The sequence below is a fragment of the Pogona vitticeps genome, chromosome 3 (genome assembly GCF_051106095.1).
Source record: "Pogona vitticeps strain Pit_001003342236 chromosome 3, PviZW2.1, whole genome shotgun sequence".
NCBI classification, from domain to species: domain Eukaryota; kingdom Metazoa; phylum Chordata; class Lepidosauria; order Squamata; family Agamidae; genus Pogona; species Pogona vitticeps.
Window position 1 is genome coordinate 81,211,515 of NC_135785.1, and position 15,815 is coordinate 81,227,329.

Sequence of the window (15,815 nt, forward strand, 5' to 3'; positions counted from 1 at the left end):
AAGCTATGAAATTATTGTTTTTTGCTTTGTGGCGGGGCGGTCTTACTCAATGTTAGCAGAGCTTTGATGCATACATCCTGTCATAGTTTCAACTATTCAATCTGTCTTGTCACTGTACAATTGTCTGGTAATTAGGGGGAAACTCTCTAAAGATATCATGTGCCATCAAGTAACTTCTGATGTATGGTGACTGTATGAGTTAACTATCTATAACGATCTCCTCCAACAACACATTTTAAATGAGTTTATCTTTGCTCCTATCTTTCTTCACGCCCACCAAGTCAGGAGGCAGCACAATGCTATACACGCTGATACCATCTGGCCCCCAAAGAGCTGCCTCCTACTCAGATATGGTTTCCTACACCACAGCTGCAGCGTTCCCAGGGACCTGAGCACCTATTAGAGTTCCCTTTCCCAATATTTCATAATGCTTTTGTTATTTCAAAAACAAGACATCTTTGAATGTTTTATTTGGCATAAGCCTTCCTGAACTGTAATCCTCCTCAGCTGCCTGATGGGCTACATTCTCCAATGCTAAACAAAACTTTCTATATCAATATCCTATTGATCTTTGGGAGGGACAGCATGGTTTGCTGCTAATTGTGGCTAACCACTGGAATACTAAAGCATGTACTGGTCACATAATTGTGTAAAGAGGTATGCGACCAACATGGAGCTAACACATTGTCAATTAACAGTTAGCTCCAGGAACTTATACAGTCCCTACACAAACATTTTGTACTTTAAGATGCCATGAGACTTCCTGGATTTTGTTTTTTTTTCCCCAGCAACAGACGAAACATGGCTGACTCCTTGTAAATTTCTTTGTATCAACAGGATGAACTCATCTGAAGACTATCTATGCATGCCCCCCCATTTTTGAAATTCCTTTCCCATGGATGTAACAACTTCCAAGTCTGAATATTCTCTGGGGGCAATTTTTAAGGCACCATTTTGGTGGCTGGGAATGAAGAAAATGAAAATGTAAAGAACCTGAAGAACAAGGACCAAAGAAGAAAATAGGCTTTTTAATGTCAAAAATAAAATACTGGATCCCTTATTTCTAAGCAGTTTGGCAATAAAACTCACACTGTGTACACCTTTTTATTCAGGTCTCTGGAACTATGACATTTTAACTTTAAGAATTAAGTATACAAGATAAGAATAAGATGAACAAAGGTATCTCCTGACAGAACTAATAGTGAAACTATTTGCTTCCCTTGCAGCAATGATGAAGAAGCAGGGTGCAAAGGTAGGCAAACCAGCACATAGCAACTGCATGCATACAGAATGACCATAATGTTATTCGTCACAATTGACACAGCATCACGGGACTGGATCCAAGCATCAGACAATCCACCCACTAGCCAATGAACCAACTTTCCCAACCCATATATCAAGAAATCCCAGGAGAACAGGAAGGGGAGCCACATGGGTGCCAATCCCTATGTGATTCTCATGGCGCTTGTGAGTGAGGTTGAAACAACCATCTCCAATCTGGACATATCCCTAATACTTTCAAAGAGATCCTGGAGGCCTTAGAAGAGGTGAGACACAAAGCTCTAGGGCCAGCCATCTCTCTGGCTCTTTGTAGCCAATCACAGCCTACAAAATGTTGTGGGTGAGCTGAAGGGAACTGAAGGGATGAGAAGGAGAGCAAGATTTCAGTTCGAAGATGGCTTCTGTCAAAGAAGGCTACTAGAGTGTAGCGATAGTAAGAGAAGGAAGTTTGAGTCTGGTGTGAAGATGGAAGGAGATGTTAAAGAATTCAGAGAAAGTTTCAAGCAGATACAAATACAGTAGTCACTTAAAATAATATCAAATTCTAGCTATAGTTTATTATCTTGTTCCAACCTGTACATGAAGTGTTTTGTTGGTATGTTAACTGCTGTCTAAGTCTATTTGATTTGAGATCTACACCTTCTGTTCTTTTCACATTTCTGTTCCCTAAACTTCTGCTTCCTGTACTTCAAATCAGAAGGCAGTGTCAGGTACTGTAGTTAAATTTAGCACTAATGGAACATGCATGAATTGCTCATACTATCCTTCTCTGTGCTATCTACGAAATGTGTCTCTCCTCTTTGGTATATATGTGAACTCAACACAAAGACTGTGTGAGGTAGGTTAAGTCAATTAAGTCTATAATGGTATGAGATTGTGGGATTGTAGTTCACAACATCTGCAGGGTCAAATCCTCCCCAGCTGCTCTCTAACCTTTGTTATGTAGTGGTACAACCCTGGAGGATTATGGCATGCTTTCTTTAAAAGCAAGAAGATTAGTCTTTAGAGAGATGCTCAAAATCTGGCCTCAGCACACCATGATGAGCAAAGTTTTAATGGCCATTGCCATCATTCTAATCATATTTTGTTAACTGCCGAGTGAATAAGAGAACCAACTACTAAGAAATTGGCTTTTTAAATTATTATACTATAATTAATATACCATTTTTACAAGTCTGGTATAATGAAGACTGGTAATTATTGCACTTGGTAATTATTACTCTTGCTTGGCTGCCCTTAGACTTAACTTTGGAAATTGCTCTTAGCAGGACTAACATCTTCCCAGAATCGACTCTTCACTTTTAATTGTATTTCCTAAATCTAATAGAGTTGAATCAAAAATATCCAGAAGTTTTGTGGATATTATTCGCTATCTAGAAATGACTCCTTCCCCACCCAACATGTCACTGGTACTTGTTGCAGAAACATTTGATCATTCATTACACATTGCCACCACTTCCCATCTTAATTGACCTCCTTTGCACTCAGTGGCAGCATTACATAGCCAAATGAGCACGTTCATTATGTAAACCCTGATTAGATTCAGTTATCAGTGAGATGAAACCAAGAATATGGAAGAAAGTAGAAACCAGAAGTAATAATGATGGAGAACCAGTAGCCAGCAGAAACAGTGATGTTCAGAATCAAAGAAAAAGGTGACTATTTGCGCATTATAAGTAAAATATATATCTCACAAAACTACTTCAAAAAATGGAGCATATTCTAGTTTCAGAAGCATGTTGAAAGAGAAGGGCCCTTAAAAATAAATAAATAAAAGCTCAGTAAGTGCCTCTTGCAAAATGACTGTGGAATATTTTGCTTTCATTCTGGTTTAACATTATCATATTATTAATAATTGTGTACTGCCAAATCAATGATAAAAAGTACTGTACTCAAAGGTTCCCTTCTTCTGGATCACTCTGGGACTCTACAGCTTGCTCAAGGCTGTAAGACTGGGTCTTCTGGGAACTGAACTCTCCACCTTTGACTCCACAGCCAGACGCCTAAACCACTGAGCTACCCAACCAGCTTCCCTATATTATTGAAGCACTAGGTAAAATGCAATCACCAGTACAGACAGATATAATATTGTGTGCTCATACTTAACACCATGATTGCTACTTATCTCCATAAAGTGTTCTGTCAATAGCCTTACTAAGTACACAAAATGCATTGCCACTGACAGTGTGGGTGAAAAAGGAGGAGATATATTTAGTCTTTTATCACAGCTGTTCTAAATTTACCCAAAATTTTCTGCAAGTTGTTTCTGAAAAACCACTCAGATGCAAGTGTGATTGCTGAAAGGCATTTTTATCTTTTCCAAACCTGGTGCGGCAGAGCAGAAAATCTAAAAGTCTTACATCACAGAATGAAAAAGAGATGTTCATAATTCAGCTGGATTCTTCCAGAATTCAGGAGAATGACTTTTCTAAGGACTACAGCTTCCAGAATTCCCTAGGAAACAGTCATCAGTCAAGCTGGCTAGGGGATTCTTGAAGAGGGGGTGTTATATGTCAAAAACCTAACTCTTCCAAAAGGCTCTAGCTTCTTCCCCCAGCGATGCCAGTATGGGCTACATGTGCAAAGCACATGTAGCCTCCAGCAGTTTATTCCCAAGGGATCATACCACTGGCAAAACAAAGCAGAAGCACACAACAAGAAAACAACTCCAAGCAGCTTGATCCAGCTGTGTTTGCTTAGAAGGGAAAGGCACTAAATTTAGTGGTGTTTATTCTCAGATTAAAGCTTTGGAATGCCTTATCTTGTGATCCTAAGCACACTTACCATGCATTAAATCCCACAGAGCTCTATAGAAACATGTAATACCATGCCTGCAGAGTTCTGAAATGGTTCAGCTCTCAGAGAACTATACCACATATTTCTGAAGTTCTTTGCTTTCTGTTCATACCTCAAGCTGTTATGCCCAATGCAGTTAAGGCAAAATCTTTTGATGTAAATTTCTCTTGGTGGTGTCATTTGCAATCCACAGATCTGCATTTAATATCTCACTTGCCTTGTTATGAGAGAAGCTGACCTGTTACTATCTCCCCTAGAGTCACATGGTCTGCACTTTGCTCCAGGCCACTGAAAGCCAGCTTCATTCCAATGATGACAGCATAAAGCAGAAGTTATTAGAAATTGTTCCCACTCCAGTTCAAAAATGTTATTGCTTCTTAACTTAATAGTGTGACCAGAAAGCTGGTGCATTTGAGAAGGAAGGATGGAAGCTTGGTGGCAGTCTTTTCATGCAGGGTTCCTTTCCAGGGGGGGAAAAATCCTCCCTCAAACCCCAAACAGTTCCTATTATCAGTTAGAGTCAACAAAAAGGTGTCATTCAGTATTGGGCACCTTCCTATGAAAAGTATGTTTCTGTGGTAAAACAATACGTGTCAAGTGACTGTTGAGGACACATTTGTCTTTCTTTAACAGAAAATGTCCTACAACAGAAGAAACAGTCTTGTTTTATATTATCTCATGAAATCTCTGCCTGTCTTTTTACATAAAGGGGACCTCAGAAGATCTGAAAATCTGCAGTATATGAGAAGCTTAAACTGAAGTAGGCATTATATCCAACACCACTGATTTTAGCAAGATGTATAGTCAATTCACATACTCCTTACTGGACAGTAATAAACATCAAATCTAATGTCCTTCACCAGGGGCACAGATCACAGGTTGGTGGCACGACCGAACAACTTCCAAACATGAATTTCAGAAGTCTGATAAACACTTAGTTCTACTTCAATTCTGGCAAATCGAAGAAACAGATTCACCTTAAGGTAAGGCACAATTGCAACACATGAGGTGAACCGACTGCTGAGAATAATCTTAACTTCTACTGTCACATTTCGTTGACACAGCATGCGTAAGAACCTTGGGGAACAAAGCTGGATGAGTAATGCATGCTTCTCTTTATGTCAATGTACTTGAAAACATACATAACAGAGAAACAAACAGCAATCATGACTCTCTCTGATAAGACAGTAGACTTAGAGAAAAGACATCTCTTTTTCTAATGCAACTAGCAAACAAGGATCCACACATTTGCTTCACTGTGAATAACTAAAATGGGCTACGTTGAACATCAGATGACTTACCCTAAGATTTGTTACTTTTGAGGTGATGAGGCCATAAGTAGTACCTGTATTCCCTTATTATCAAGAAAGCTGTTTGGAAACATTTGTGAAACAGAAGAGCAATCCTAAGAATCCTATTCATTTCTAAGGAAAATATAATTCTGAAGTAATAGCATCAGTCTCAGGGTCTCACTAGGCAAGCTGCTGTTGTGGTGGTGGTGCACTGTCAAGTTGCTTCTAACTTATGGTGTCCTTATGAATTAGTGTCCGCCAGAAATTCTTATCATCAGAAGCCCTATTCACTTCCTGCAGACTCCAGGCCATGCCTTCCTTTTTAGAATCAATCCAATTCATATTTGATTTTCAACATTTCTCAGCATTATTGTCTTTTACAGTACATCGTCCTCATGATTGGAGATGGGCACAAACTGGAAAAAATGACTGTAACCAGCAGCCCTGCCCTCACCTGTCCATCACAGTAGAACAGTGAAGAAGAAGCCAATGAGAGGACGGAAGGCGGAGCCAAGGGGGGAGGGGGCTGGATATAAAGGCTGATGTATGGAGTATGAGGAGAGATTCTGGTAGTGAGAGACAGTGTGAAGCTTAAAAGTGAACTAAGAGTGAGTTAGAGATCTGTAAGAATGCTGAATGGAACAAAGAGTTATTAGAGTTTTAAGGTTAAAGTAGAATTGATTCAAATGCAAGTGATTAGCAATCTGTGAATTACCTATTGAATATTAATCCTATATTAACTTTCCTGATCTAATAAATGGCTTGAGTTTTAAAAGCACATATGGCTCATTGATTAAATGGCATTGAAGCAGCAGTACCTGGTGGCAGCGAAGAAAGAAGAAGGGTGAGAACCTCGTGAAAGCCTGAGGGAATAGGGGCTTCAGAGGAAATCGCCACAATGACAAATGAGGGTGGTTCTGGCTAACCACGAACTACTCACAAAACATGGGAAAACAAACTAGTTCATGCTTTGTTGGGGTTTTTTTTTTTAGATTGTGCCTGGGGGAGGATAACCTAAAGCCTCCGCCCCCTCTCCCTGGGGAAGGGGAACCTAATGCTTCCACCCAGTTGAGTTTGTGGGGGTTTTTTGGTTTGTAGTTTGGTTCCTGCCCATCTCTACTCATGATGTATTCAAAGCATGATATCTGCTGTCTAGTAATTTCTGCTTCTACAGAGAGCTCAGACAGTAGACAAGATACTGGTCAGAATCTTATTGTCTTCATGTTCTGTAAGGTTTATGTAACTTGTCATAGCTAATTGCAACTAATTTACATGGTGCCAGAGCTCAGTGCCTTGACACCTCATTAATTAGCTGCAGTTAGCCACATCAAATTACACAGTAAAAACATCACACAAACACCAGTAGGATTCCAGCCACTGATTCTGAATCAGTTCACCCTTCAGAGGAAAAAAAAACTGCCTGTTTATTCTAAAATGAGTTTGCTTCAGTCTGCAGTTAGCCTGTAATATGTTCTTCAGCTGGTCAGCTCTAAGACAGCAGAACTTAATTTGCATGCCTGAGATCTTAGACATGATAAAAAGATAATGATGTAAAAGGAAGAAATATCCATGTGATTTAACATGTGCCCTCACTGTCATAGAAATCAGTCCAGCCTTTGGTGCTGCTTTGAGAATGCTAGTTGCTATCAATCTGTCTAGCCCTGCCTTTGGAAACATTATGTTCTTGGACTACAATTCCTAGAATTCACAGACAGCATAGCCATGGGAGTCGTAGTCCAGAAGCTACGGAAATCTGCTTCACCAGATTCTGATCTTGTGTCTGCTGCTCTGGAGCAGTAGGAGCAAATCCAACCCAGCAACAGAAGAATGTAGAAAATTTGCTTGTTATACCTGCTGCTTATTGTAGGAAAATTTAACCACTAAATCCCTGAGAAGTATTTATTTATTTATTACATTTATACCCTGCCTATCTAGTTAAACAACCAGTCTAGGCGGCTATTTAGTATTCCAAGTATTTAGTATTCTTCTGGCCCAAAGAAACAAGTAAAACAACAGCAACAATTACAAGCTGCTAAATATAGTGTGCTTTATAAATAAACTGGCATAATTCAAATATTGCCCAGAGACCCATGATTTACTATACTTACCTCCTAAAACCACCAGTCAACGTAACCAAGGCACTTGGGGAAAATTTCCACACAGTCTCCTTAAGAATCTGGCTCGCTGATTCTGCTTCTGCCTTAGATACATAGCTAATAAGGTCTTCATAGTGTAATAGGCCTAAAATGTAATTTCATATTATTCATTTTGTATAATAAGGTACTGTAGTGGACAATATCCTGGACTTAAAAACTAAGGAGACCAAAGTTCAACTTGTAGCTGCAACATACACAGTAATTGGAGGTTGCTCATATCATTGTCAGCTTTCGTTTGCAATCTAGCTGTAAATTAGCTATCATACAAGGAATAGTGATCATAATAAAACACCCCAGAAATGTATTAACATTAACAGATTTTTTGGGAAAAAAATTAATTAATTAATTTCATTTCTAAAGAATAAAAAGACAATCGACCATATTACAAATAGTAAATACTGTACATTCCCCATAATTCTCCAAATCACATATATACCCTAACATTAACAGGTAACTTTGATTAAACTTCACTCACAATAAATAAAGCCAACCACTTGACCACAGATCAGGAATTTGTGAACATACTGACATTTTTCAAATGAGATAATTAATATGTACATCCAGACACTCCCAAGTTTCTCAAAAGGATGTGATGCTATGATCAGGAATGTGTCCTAAGTGATGTTGAAACTCAATGAGATTTTGATCTTTGGTTATTTTCACTCAGGATTAAGTGTGATGCTATGTCCCACCATTACCGCTTCCCAAAGACTTTCTGTGTCAAGGGGCAATATAAACTCAGGTATCCTGATTCCTAGTCTATCACTCTGTCCACTACATCACACTATTATTTCAGGATTAGATAAGTTTTTTCTATGAGGATTGCATTCCTTCATGGAAAATCCATCAAGGACCACACACCAACCTACAGTGGGCAAGGCCAGAACCTAAAGTGAAAATGTTCTTTCTAATTTCACTTCCTACCACTGCATCCACAACTAAGAGAAGAATACTCTTCCCAGGTAGCTGAAGAGATTACTTCCAGAGGGCTTTTGAAATGAGGATGAGGGATTCATGAGGCCCTACAACCAAACATGGTTTACCTCTAAACTAAATGAATGGTGTTTTTCAACTGAAAGTCAGATATTTTGATATAAATTATGTGAAAATGTATTGATTGATTGATTGATTGATTGATTGATTGATTGATTGATTGATTGATTGATTGATTGATTGATTGATTGATTGATTGATTGATTGAATTTATACCCCGCCCATTTAGTCAACTGACTACTCTGGGCAGCTAACAACATATAAAATAAACCATTTAAAATATAAAACAAATAATACATCAATAGACAAGGACTCAAGATGAAAGAACAAAATAAATCAAGAGGTGGCTGGAGGGAAGGCTTGCTGAAATAGCCAGGTTTTCAGTTGGCCTTTGAAAATGCCCAGCGAAGGGGCCATACGAATCCCAGAAGGAAGGCTATTCCAAAGGCAAGGAGTCACTGCCAAGAATGCCCGGTTTCTTGTTTTTCCTTCCGGGCCTCCCTTGGCGTTAGGCTCCTCAGCCTCACCTCCTGGCTAGATCGAGTGATATGAGTAGATTTGGGTGGGAGTAGGCGTTCCGTCAGATATCGAGGCCCTAAACCATTTAGGGCTTTATACGTAAGCATTAGAACTTTGAAATCAACATGGAACCGAACGCGCAGCCAATGTAAGGCGGCCAGGGTGGGGGAGATATGATCATGTTTTCTCACCCCACTAAGGAGTCTGGCTGCCACATTCTGCATCATTTGGAGTTTCCGCATTAATCTCAAAGGTAGCCCCACATAGAGAGCATTGCAGTGATCTAACCTTGAGATTATGAGCGCATGGACCAGAGTAGTGAGTGACCCCCCCCATCTAGATAGGGACGCAGCTGGGCAATCCGCCACAGATGGAAATAGGCAGATTGGACCACGGACGCCACCTGGGATTCCATGTTAAGTGCCTGGTCCAGATGAATTCCCAAGCTGCGAACCTCACTCTTCGCGGTGAGTCACCCTCCCCAAAATACAGAAAGCAGGAAAATCTGCCAGTGCCCTTAATCTCTCTGGGGTGGTGGGAAAACAAGCCGTCTTGTTGCAAAGCTTAGGAAAGTAACTTTTTGGCTTACAACTTTTGTTTGTTTGTTTGTTTGTTTATTCTGTTGTGGCATTTTAGGGAAACTAGTCATTCTTTTGAATGCCAGTAAATGGCCCAAAAGAAAGAATGTGGGTTTCTCCCCCCCCCCCCCAGTCTTCTTCTAGTGTGTTTTAGAGTGATTTGCTTGAATTGCTTTTGGCTTTGTTCTTTTCCTGATTACATTTAGAATGATTACTCTAATTATAAACTGCTTTGCAGATATATTTTTTACCCGAACATGTGGTATATATATTAATAAATAAATGCATAAATAAATAGATACATAAATATGTGAGTATGAAATAGCTGTGGCTCATCAGACTGTCAAACAGAATAATGAAGTCTTTCCCAATACAATGTGTGTGTGTGTGTGTGTGTGTGCGTGCGTGCATGCGTGTGTGAAAGAAGAAAGTTATTTTCAGTGTGTGTCTGCTTAAGTTAAAATAGGAACATAAATGTGGCCATTCCACTGACATAGACACCAGAAACAGGGAGAGTCTCCCACATCAGTAGTCATGTACGACAGAAAAAGCAAGATGGGGATTAAAGACTATGTTGCCTTTTTTATATCGTCTAGGAGAAAGGGACTAAATACAAGCAAGTAGGAATCCCAGCAATCTCTAAGCCTGCAGCCAAAGGGCTGATACACAGATGGATAGAAGACTGGTGTTGAATATGAACTAACCTTTCTCCCATTTCCAAATCAAATGGAATGCTCCCAGGGAATTCTTTGTGTTGACATGTTTCCTGAGCATTTTCAGCAACATGCAAAGAGGAGGACAGTTGTAGCCCACTGCACCATCTTCAGTGGCTTTCACTCTGGTACATGTGGAAGGTTCAAAAGTCTGAAGGAGGGAGCGTCCTAGGTCCACAAAGCTCCTCCACATGAATCTGAATCCTCATTTTCCAGATGCCTAACTTATGCAGAGCCTACATGGCCAGCAGAAGCTCTTACCTTTAGGCTTATAGCTCTCCCTATATATGGTACATTAGAAATGTTCATGAAGGAGGAGAGCTGGTGAGGTGAAGCCACTCCTTACATGTCCCTGGATACACCCAGAGCATATTCAGATAGGGTAAATAGTTCCTATATGAACTAGGCAAATGTTTTGAATTATAAATTCATTAAATTTTTGTTTTTGGTTTCAACTTTTAGTTTAAATTTACTTGTTCCAGCAAGGCTTTTTTTATAAAGCCAAACAGGAACTGAAGATCTACAACAAGCATACACTGACTGAAAGTGTAGTAATCTTAACTCATCTAGTAAAATGAATTAGGATAGGCCGACTGAATCAGTGGGGATTTGATGAGTCAACTGCTCCATAGGGTCCATTGATTCAAATGGGCCTACTCTAGTTGTGACTTATCCCCACTGATTCAATGATATTTCTTGTGTGACTTCAGCCAAAATTGTATCATTTGAAAATAAAATGGATTTTAGCCACTGTTGTGTCATCTGCAAAAAGAGAGCTAAACTACTGGGAGAACCTAACTAGAATAAGCAGTTTTATGTACAATTCTTTCTGACAATCAACAAATATTGTAAAATTCTACAGGCAATACCTTTAGCATAAGTACATCCAGATAGATTTCCAGCTAAAGGCTAGCCTTGGGAGGTTGTTGGATTTGAATTTTGGTGTGTTTGTGTGGGTTTTTCTCCCTTCTTGATTTGTAATGTTTTGGCTGTAGCACTAAAATAAACATTTCAGTGAGATGGCAGCTAGGAAGGAAGCAAGGACTGGTAAAAGGAAGCTGATAGAGATAAACACAACAAATGCATTATACATTTTTCCTCTGAATACTGAATTACTAACAGTATTCAGAGCTATTTTGTGACTCAAAAGAATACTGGTGTGACTAATTTATTTTATTTTGATGATGATGCCCACATCCAAAAAAAATTCTTATTTAGATGAAGTGAGACATCTCATTTTCAATTTAAAATAAACTGGAAGCCTCTTTTTAATTCTTCTCTTTTTTAAAAAATGAAGTTATTTGTTATGGGAAATTAAAACAGTGATCTTTTAGACACAAAATTATACTACTTCATTTTGTATTATTTAAATACCAGATAAATGTATAAGAAGCACATTTGATTGAATAGATCACATTTGCCTGCTAATCAATAAACATACTATTCCAATTAATGCTGTTTCAAAACTTATCCTAGATTCCAGGGTACTGAATTTTTTACCTGCCCTTTGCATCCTTGTTAGTTTCAGGTTCTTGTTACCCTTTACTTCTTCCAGAGTCCGCAAACCCATCCTGTACCATTTTTCAGATGTCTTTAGTCCCACTCCAAAAACAGAAGTAAAGAGCTATACAGAATGGAAGAATATTACATTTAATCAACATCAGCAAATCAGAAACTATAGCTCCTTCAGTTAGCTATGTAGAACAACTTTGCATCTTCCATCTTTGGCATTTAACCACAAAAGACAACAGTCTGACGCCCCTGCTGTCCTGACTCAATTGCAGATGACATCCACTGAGACCACTTCTGCTGGATTGTGTGAAAAGAGGAATAGCTCACACAGTACATTGGCACAGCTGCACAAAGATTTTCCAGCAAACATTTTCAGAGTGAGCTTTCTTTCCCCCTCCTGGACCAGGAGCATCAAGAACAACAAAGACTTAGTATGAGATACATGATGAAGTTGGCTGCAGGCCACAAAAGCTTACTGATGAGACACCACAAAACTCTTTTGTTGGTTTGACAAACATGGCTACCCTGCCCCCAAACACCAAGAGAGGCAAGCTGGAAAAAAGGCTGGAGAAGCATATCCTTCCAGAATATGGAAGGATAGTTTCCATCACCCCTTGCCACAGGACTGGAGGAGAGAAGTCTTGAATTACCTATAGTTGCCACTAGCAGTGGCAATTTTTGGAAATGGAAGATTTTCCCACATCTCACAACACCCAGTGGCTTTTTCAAAATGCTCCATAGGGTCCATTGAGAGCCTTGGGACCTTTGGTCAAAACACCCCATCCCTGTTAAAGCATCAGTGCTTGTATTCTTCATTGCATGCCAAGTTATATGACTGGTAAACAGTAGGGGCAATTTGCCACTGAGATTTTCACCATTTACCTTACGCCAGAATATGCAAGTAAAATTATTCTGGCCTTTGCCATTCAAAAGTTTTGTTGCTATTTATAGCATTTGAGAACTTGCTGTTCAGCCCTATTATAATTCTCCTTTTCTGGGAAATCTCCTGTCTTTGAATGTGGGCCATGCTAATTTTATCTTGTCTTTCTAATGAGATTATTGCTTTTTTTTAAAAAAGCAATCATGATAAAGAAAAGAAGGGGATGAAAATCCTGGACAATTAAAATACACATTACTCTGCATTTTAGATATAACAAGTGAAATTACCTACTCTTTGTGGAAAGCTTGCTGTTTACGAGGAAGAGTGATTATATTTTTGTATCTCATTTTTCAAAAAATATTTAAGATTCTTATCTATTAATTTTTAGTACTTTGTTTGCTTAGTATCCTTTAATGGGATCAGGAAGATTCATGGACTTTGTATTAGTTCTTAAAAAAAGATTAGAATAGAGTTTTTTAAAGTATGGACCATCATTGGTGGTAAAGGAAACAAAATTAAACTTTCTTATTCTTTAATGAATATTGCTCCTTTAGTAGGCAGTAAAGTTAGATCACTGATTGCTCTTTGTAAGTCATTTTCCTGGTTACACTTCAGCCTAAATAAACTTACTTGGAAGCCAGTTTCAAGGATGGCACCAGATGACCTGCATTTCCTTTTTTCATATTCTATGGTACAATTTCATGCCATAGCATGGCAAGCTGGTAGTTGCACATTTTAAATCTAGAGAAATTAAAGAGCTTTTCATCTGATCTAGTCCAGAGATAGACACCTTATAGCACAGTTCCAAAGGAGTGCTTCAGCATGACAGCAAAAAAAATCCCAAACCAGGTCAGCGCGAGGACACAGCCCTGTTTCACTCCACTTTGGATGTCAAAGGGATCTGATGTTGAGTCATCAAAAACTACAGTGCCCTTCATCCTGCGAAGGATGGGATACACAGCTTGGGGATCCATCTTGACCCGGCGCTCACTATGGAATCCCAGGTGGTGTCGGTGGTCCGAACCGCCTTCTATCATCTCAGGCGGGTAGCCCAGCTGTGGCCCTATCTCGATGTTGGGGCGCTCACCACTTTGGTGCATGCGCTCGTAATCTCAAGATTAGACTACTGTGATGTGCTCTACATGGGGCTGCCTTTGAGACTGCTGCGGAAACTACAGGTGGTGCAGAATGCGGCGGCCAGACTTCTCAGTGGAGTGAAAAAATTCCAACACATTTCACCCACTCTGGCCGCACTGCATTGGCTGCCCATCCGATTCCGCATCAACTTCAAAGTGTTGATGCTTACGTATAAAGCCCTAAATAGTTTAGGGCCTCGATATTTGGCGGAACGCCTTCTACCACCAAGATCTACCCGTGTCACTCGCGCGAGCCAGGAGGTGAGGCTGAGGAGCCTAACGCTGAGAGAGGCCCGGAAAGAAAAGACAAGAAATCAGGCCTTCTCGGCGGTGGCTCCTCGCCTCTGGAATAACCTTCCCCCTGATATTCGCGCGGCCCCCTCACTGGGTATTTTCAAAAAGCAACTTAAAACATTGATGTTTCAGCAAGCTTCCCCCCCCCCCAGTTAATTCCTGACTCCTCTTTCCTTCTCTTTCCTAGTGTTTTATCCAATTGTTGAAAGTTTTCCTCTTTGTAAATTGATTTTTATTATTGTTGTTCCCTTTGTTGTGAGCCGCCTACAGTGGTGAATTGACTAGATAGGCAGGATATAAAATAAATAAATAAATAAATAAATTCATTTCCTCATGAAAGGACCTGATGATGTTAAGGAGTCGAGGTGGACATCCAGTCTTGGGAAATATTTTTAAAAAGCCATCCCTGCTAACCAAATTGAAGGCCTTTGTGAGATCTATGAAGGCCACAAAGAGTGGCTGTCGTTGTTCCCTGCATTTCTCCTGCAACTGTCTGAGGGAGAATACCATGTCAATGGCGGATCAATTAGCTCGAAATCCATACTGTGATTCTGGAAAGACTCTGTTTGCAAGCACCTGGAGCCTCTTCAACACAACACGGGCAAGCAGCTTTCCTACAACGCTGAGAAGAGAGATGCCATGGTAATTATTGCAGTCACTCCTGTCGCCTTTGTTCTTATACAATGTGATGATGATTACATCCTTCATGTCCTGTTGTACTCCACTTTTCCTCCAGCAAAGACGAAAGATTTCATACAGCTAGGTGGTGATGATCTCTTTACAGCACTTCAGTACTTCAACAGGGATGTTATCCTTTCCAGGTGCCTTACCGGAGGCGAGGAAATCCAAGGCCACTTTTATTTCTGCTAAAGTTGGTTTGCTGTCCAACTCTTCCAAGACAGGCAGGCACTCAATGTTATTTAATGCCTCTTTGGTTACTACATTCTCTCTGGAATATAGCTCAGAGTAGTGCTGCACCCAGCATTCCATCTGCTGTGCTTGGTCCTGGATGATCACACCTGTAGCAGACTTCAAAGGAGCAGATTTCTTCTGTATCAGACCTAAAGCCTGCTTGATACCATCATACATTCCCTTGATGTTACCTATGTCCACTGCTAACTGTATCTGAGAACAGAGCTGAAGCCAATAATCATTGGAACATCTACTGGCAGCCTGTTGGACTTTGCTATGAGCAAGTTGAAGAGCTGCAAGTTGTACTCACTAGGACAGGCTTTATATGCTGCTAGAGCTCTACTCTTATCCTCAATGGCTGGCATCAACTCCTCCAAAAGGCTTCAGTCTGCCGTCTTTTTGGTTTTCTTGCCAAATGTGGATAAGGCGGTGTTATAAACAGCATTCTTGAAATGTTCCCATCGTTCAGGTGCATTTGCATCAGCTGGGCTTGGAAGGGTTTCCTCAAGCGCTTGGGCAAATTCCTCCACTTTTCTTTGATTGCAAGTCTTGTTGATGTCAATACGTGGTCTTCCTTCCTTTTTTGTGTGATACAATCTCTTTGTTCACAGCTTTACTCTACTACACACCAGGGACTGCTCAGTATTGCAATCAGCACTCTGGTAACTGTGTGTGATCATAATACTAGGAAGGCTAGAACGTCTAGTGAGGATCAAATCGAGCTGATGCCAATGCTTGGATCTTGGATGTCAC

At 40.0% G+C, this 15,815-nt stretch overlaps 1 protein-coding gene across 1 annotated transcript in view; it reads right to left on the reverse strand.

Moving 5' to 3' along the window:
• The window catches only part of DNTT (DNA nucleotidylexotransferase), a 173,611-nt gene that overhangs the window by 101,605 nt on the left and 56,191 nt on the right, over positions 1-15,815 (reverse strand). Inside the window, exons 6-7 of the mRNA XM_020795007.3 lie at positions 11,829-11,952; positions 7,478-7,610 (exon numbers count right to left, since the gene is read on the reverse strand). Of these exons, the coding sequence (XP_020650666.3) occupies positions 7,478-7,610; positions 11,829-11,952 (257 nt within the window). The remainder of the gene's footprint in view (positions 1-7,477; positions 7,611-11,828; positions 11,953-15,815) is intronic.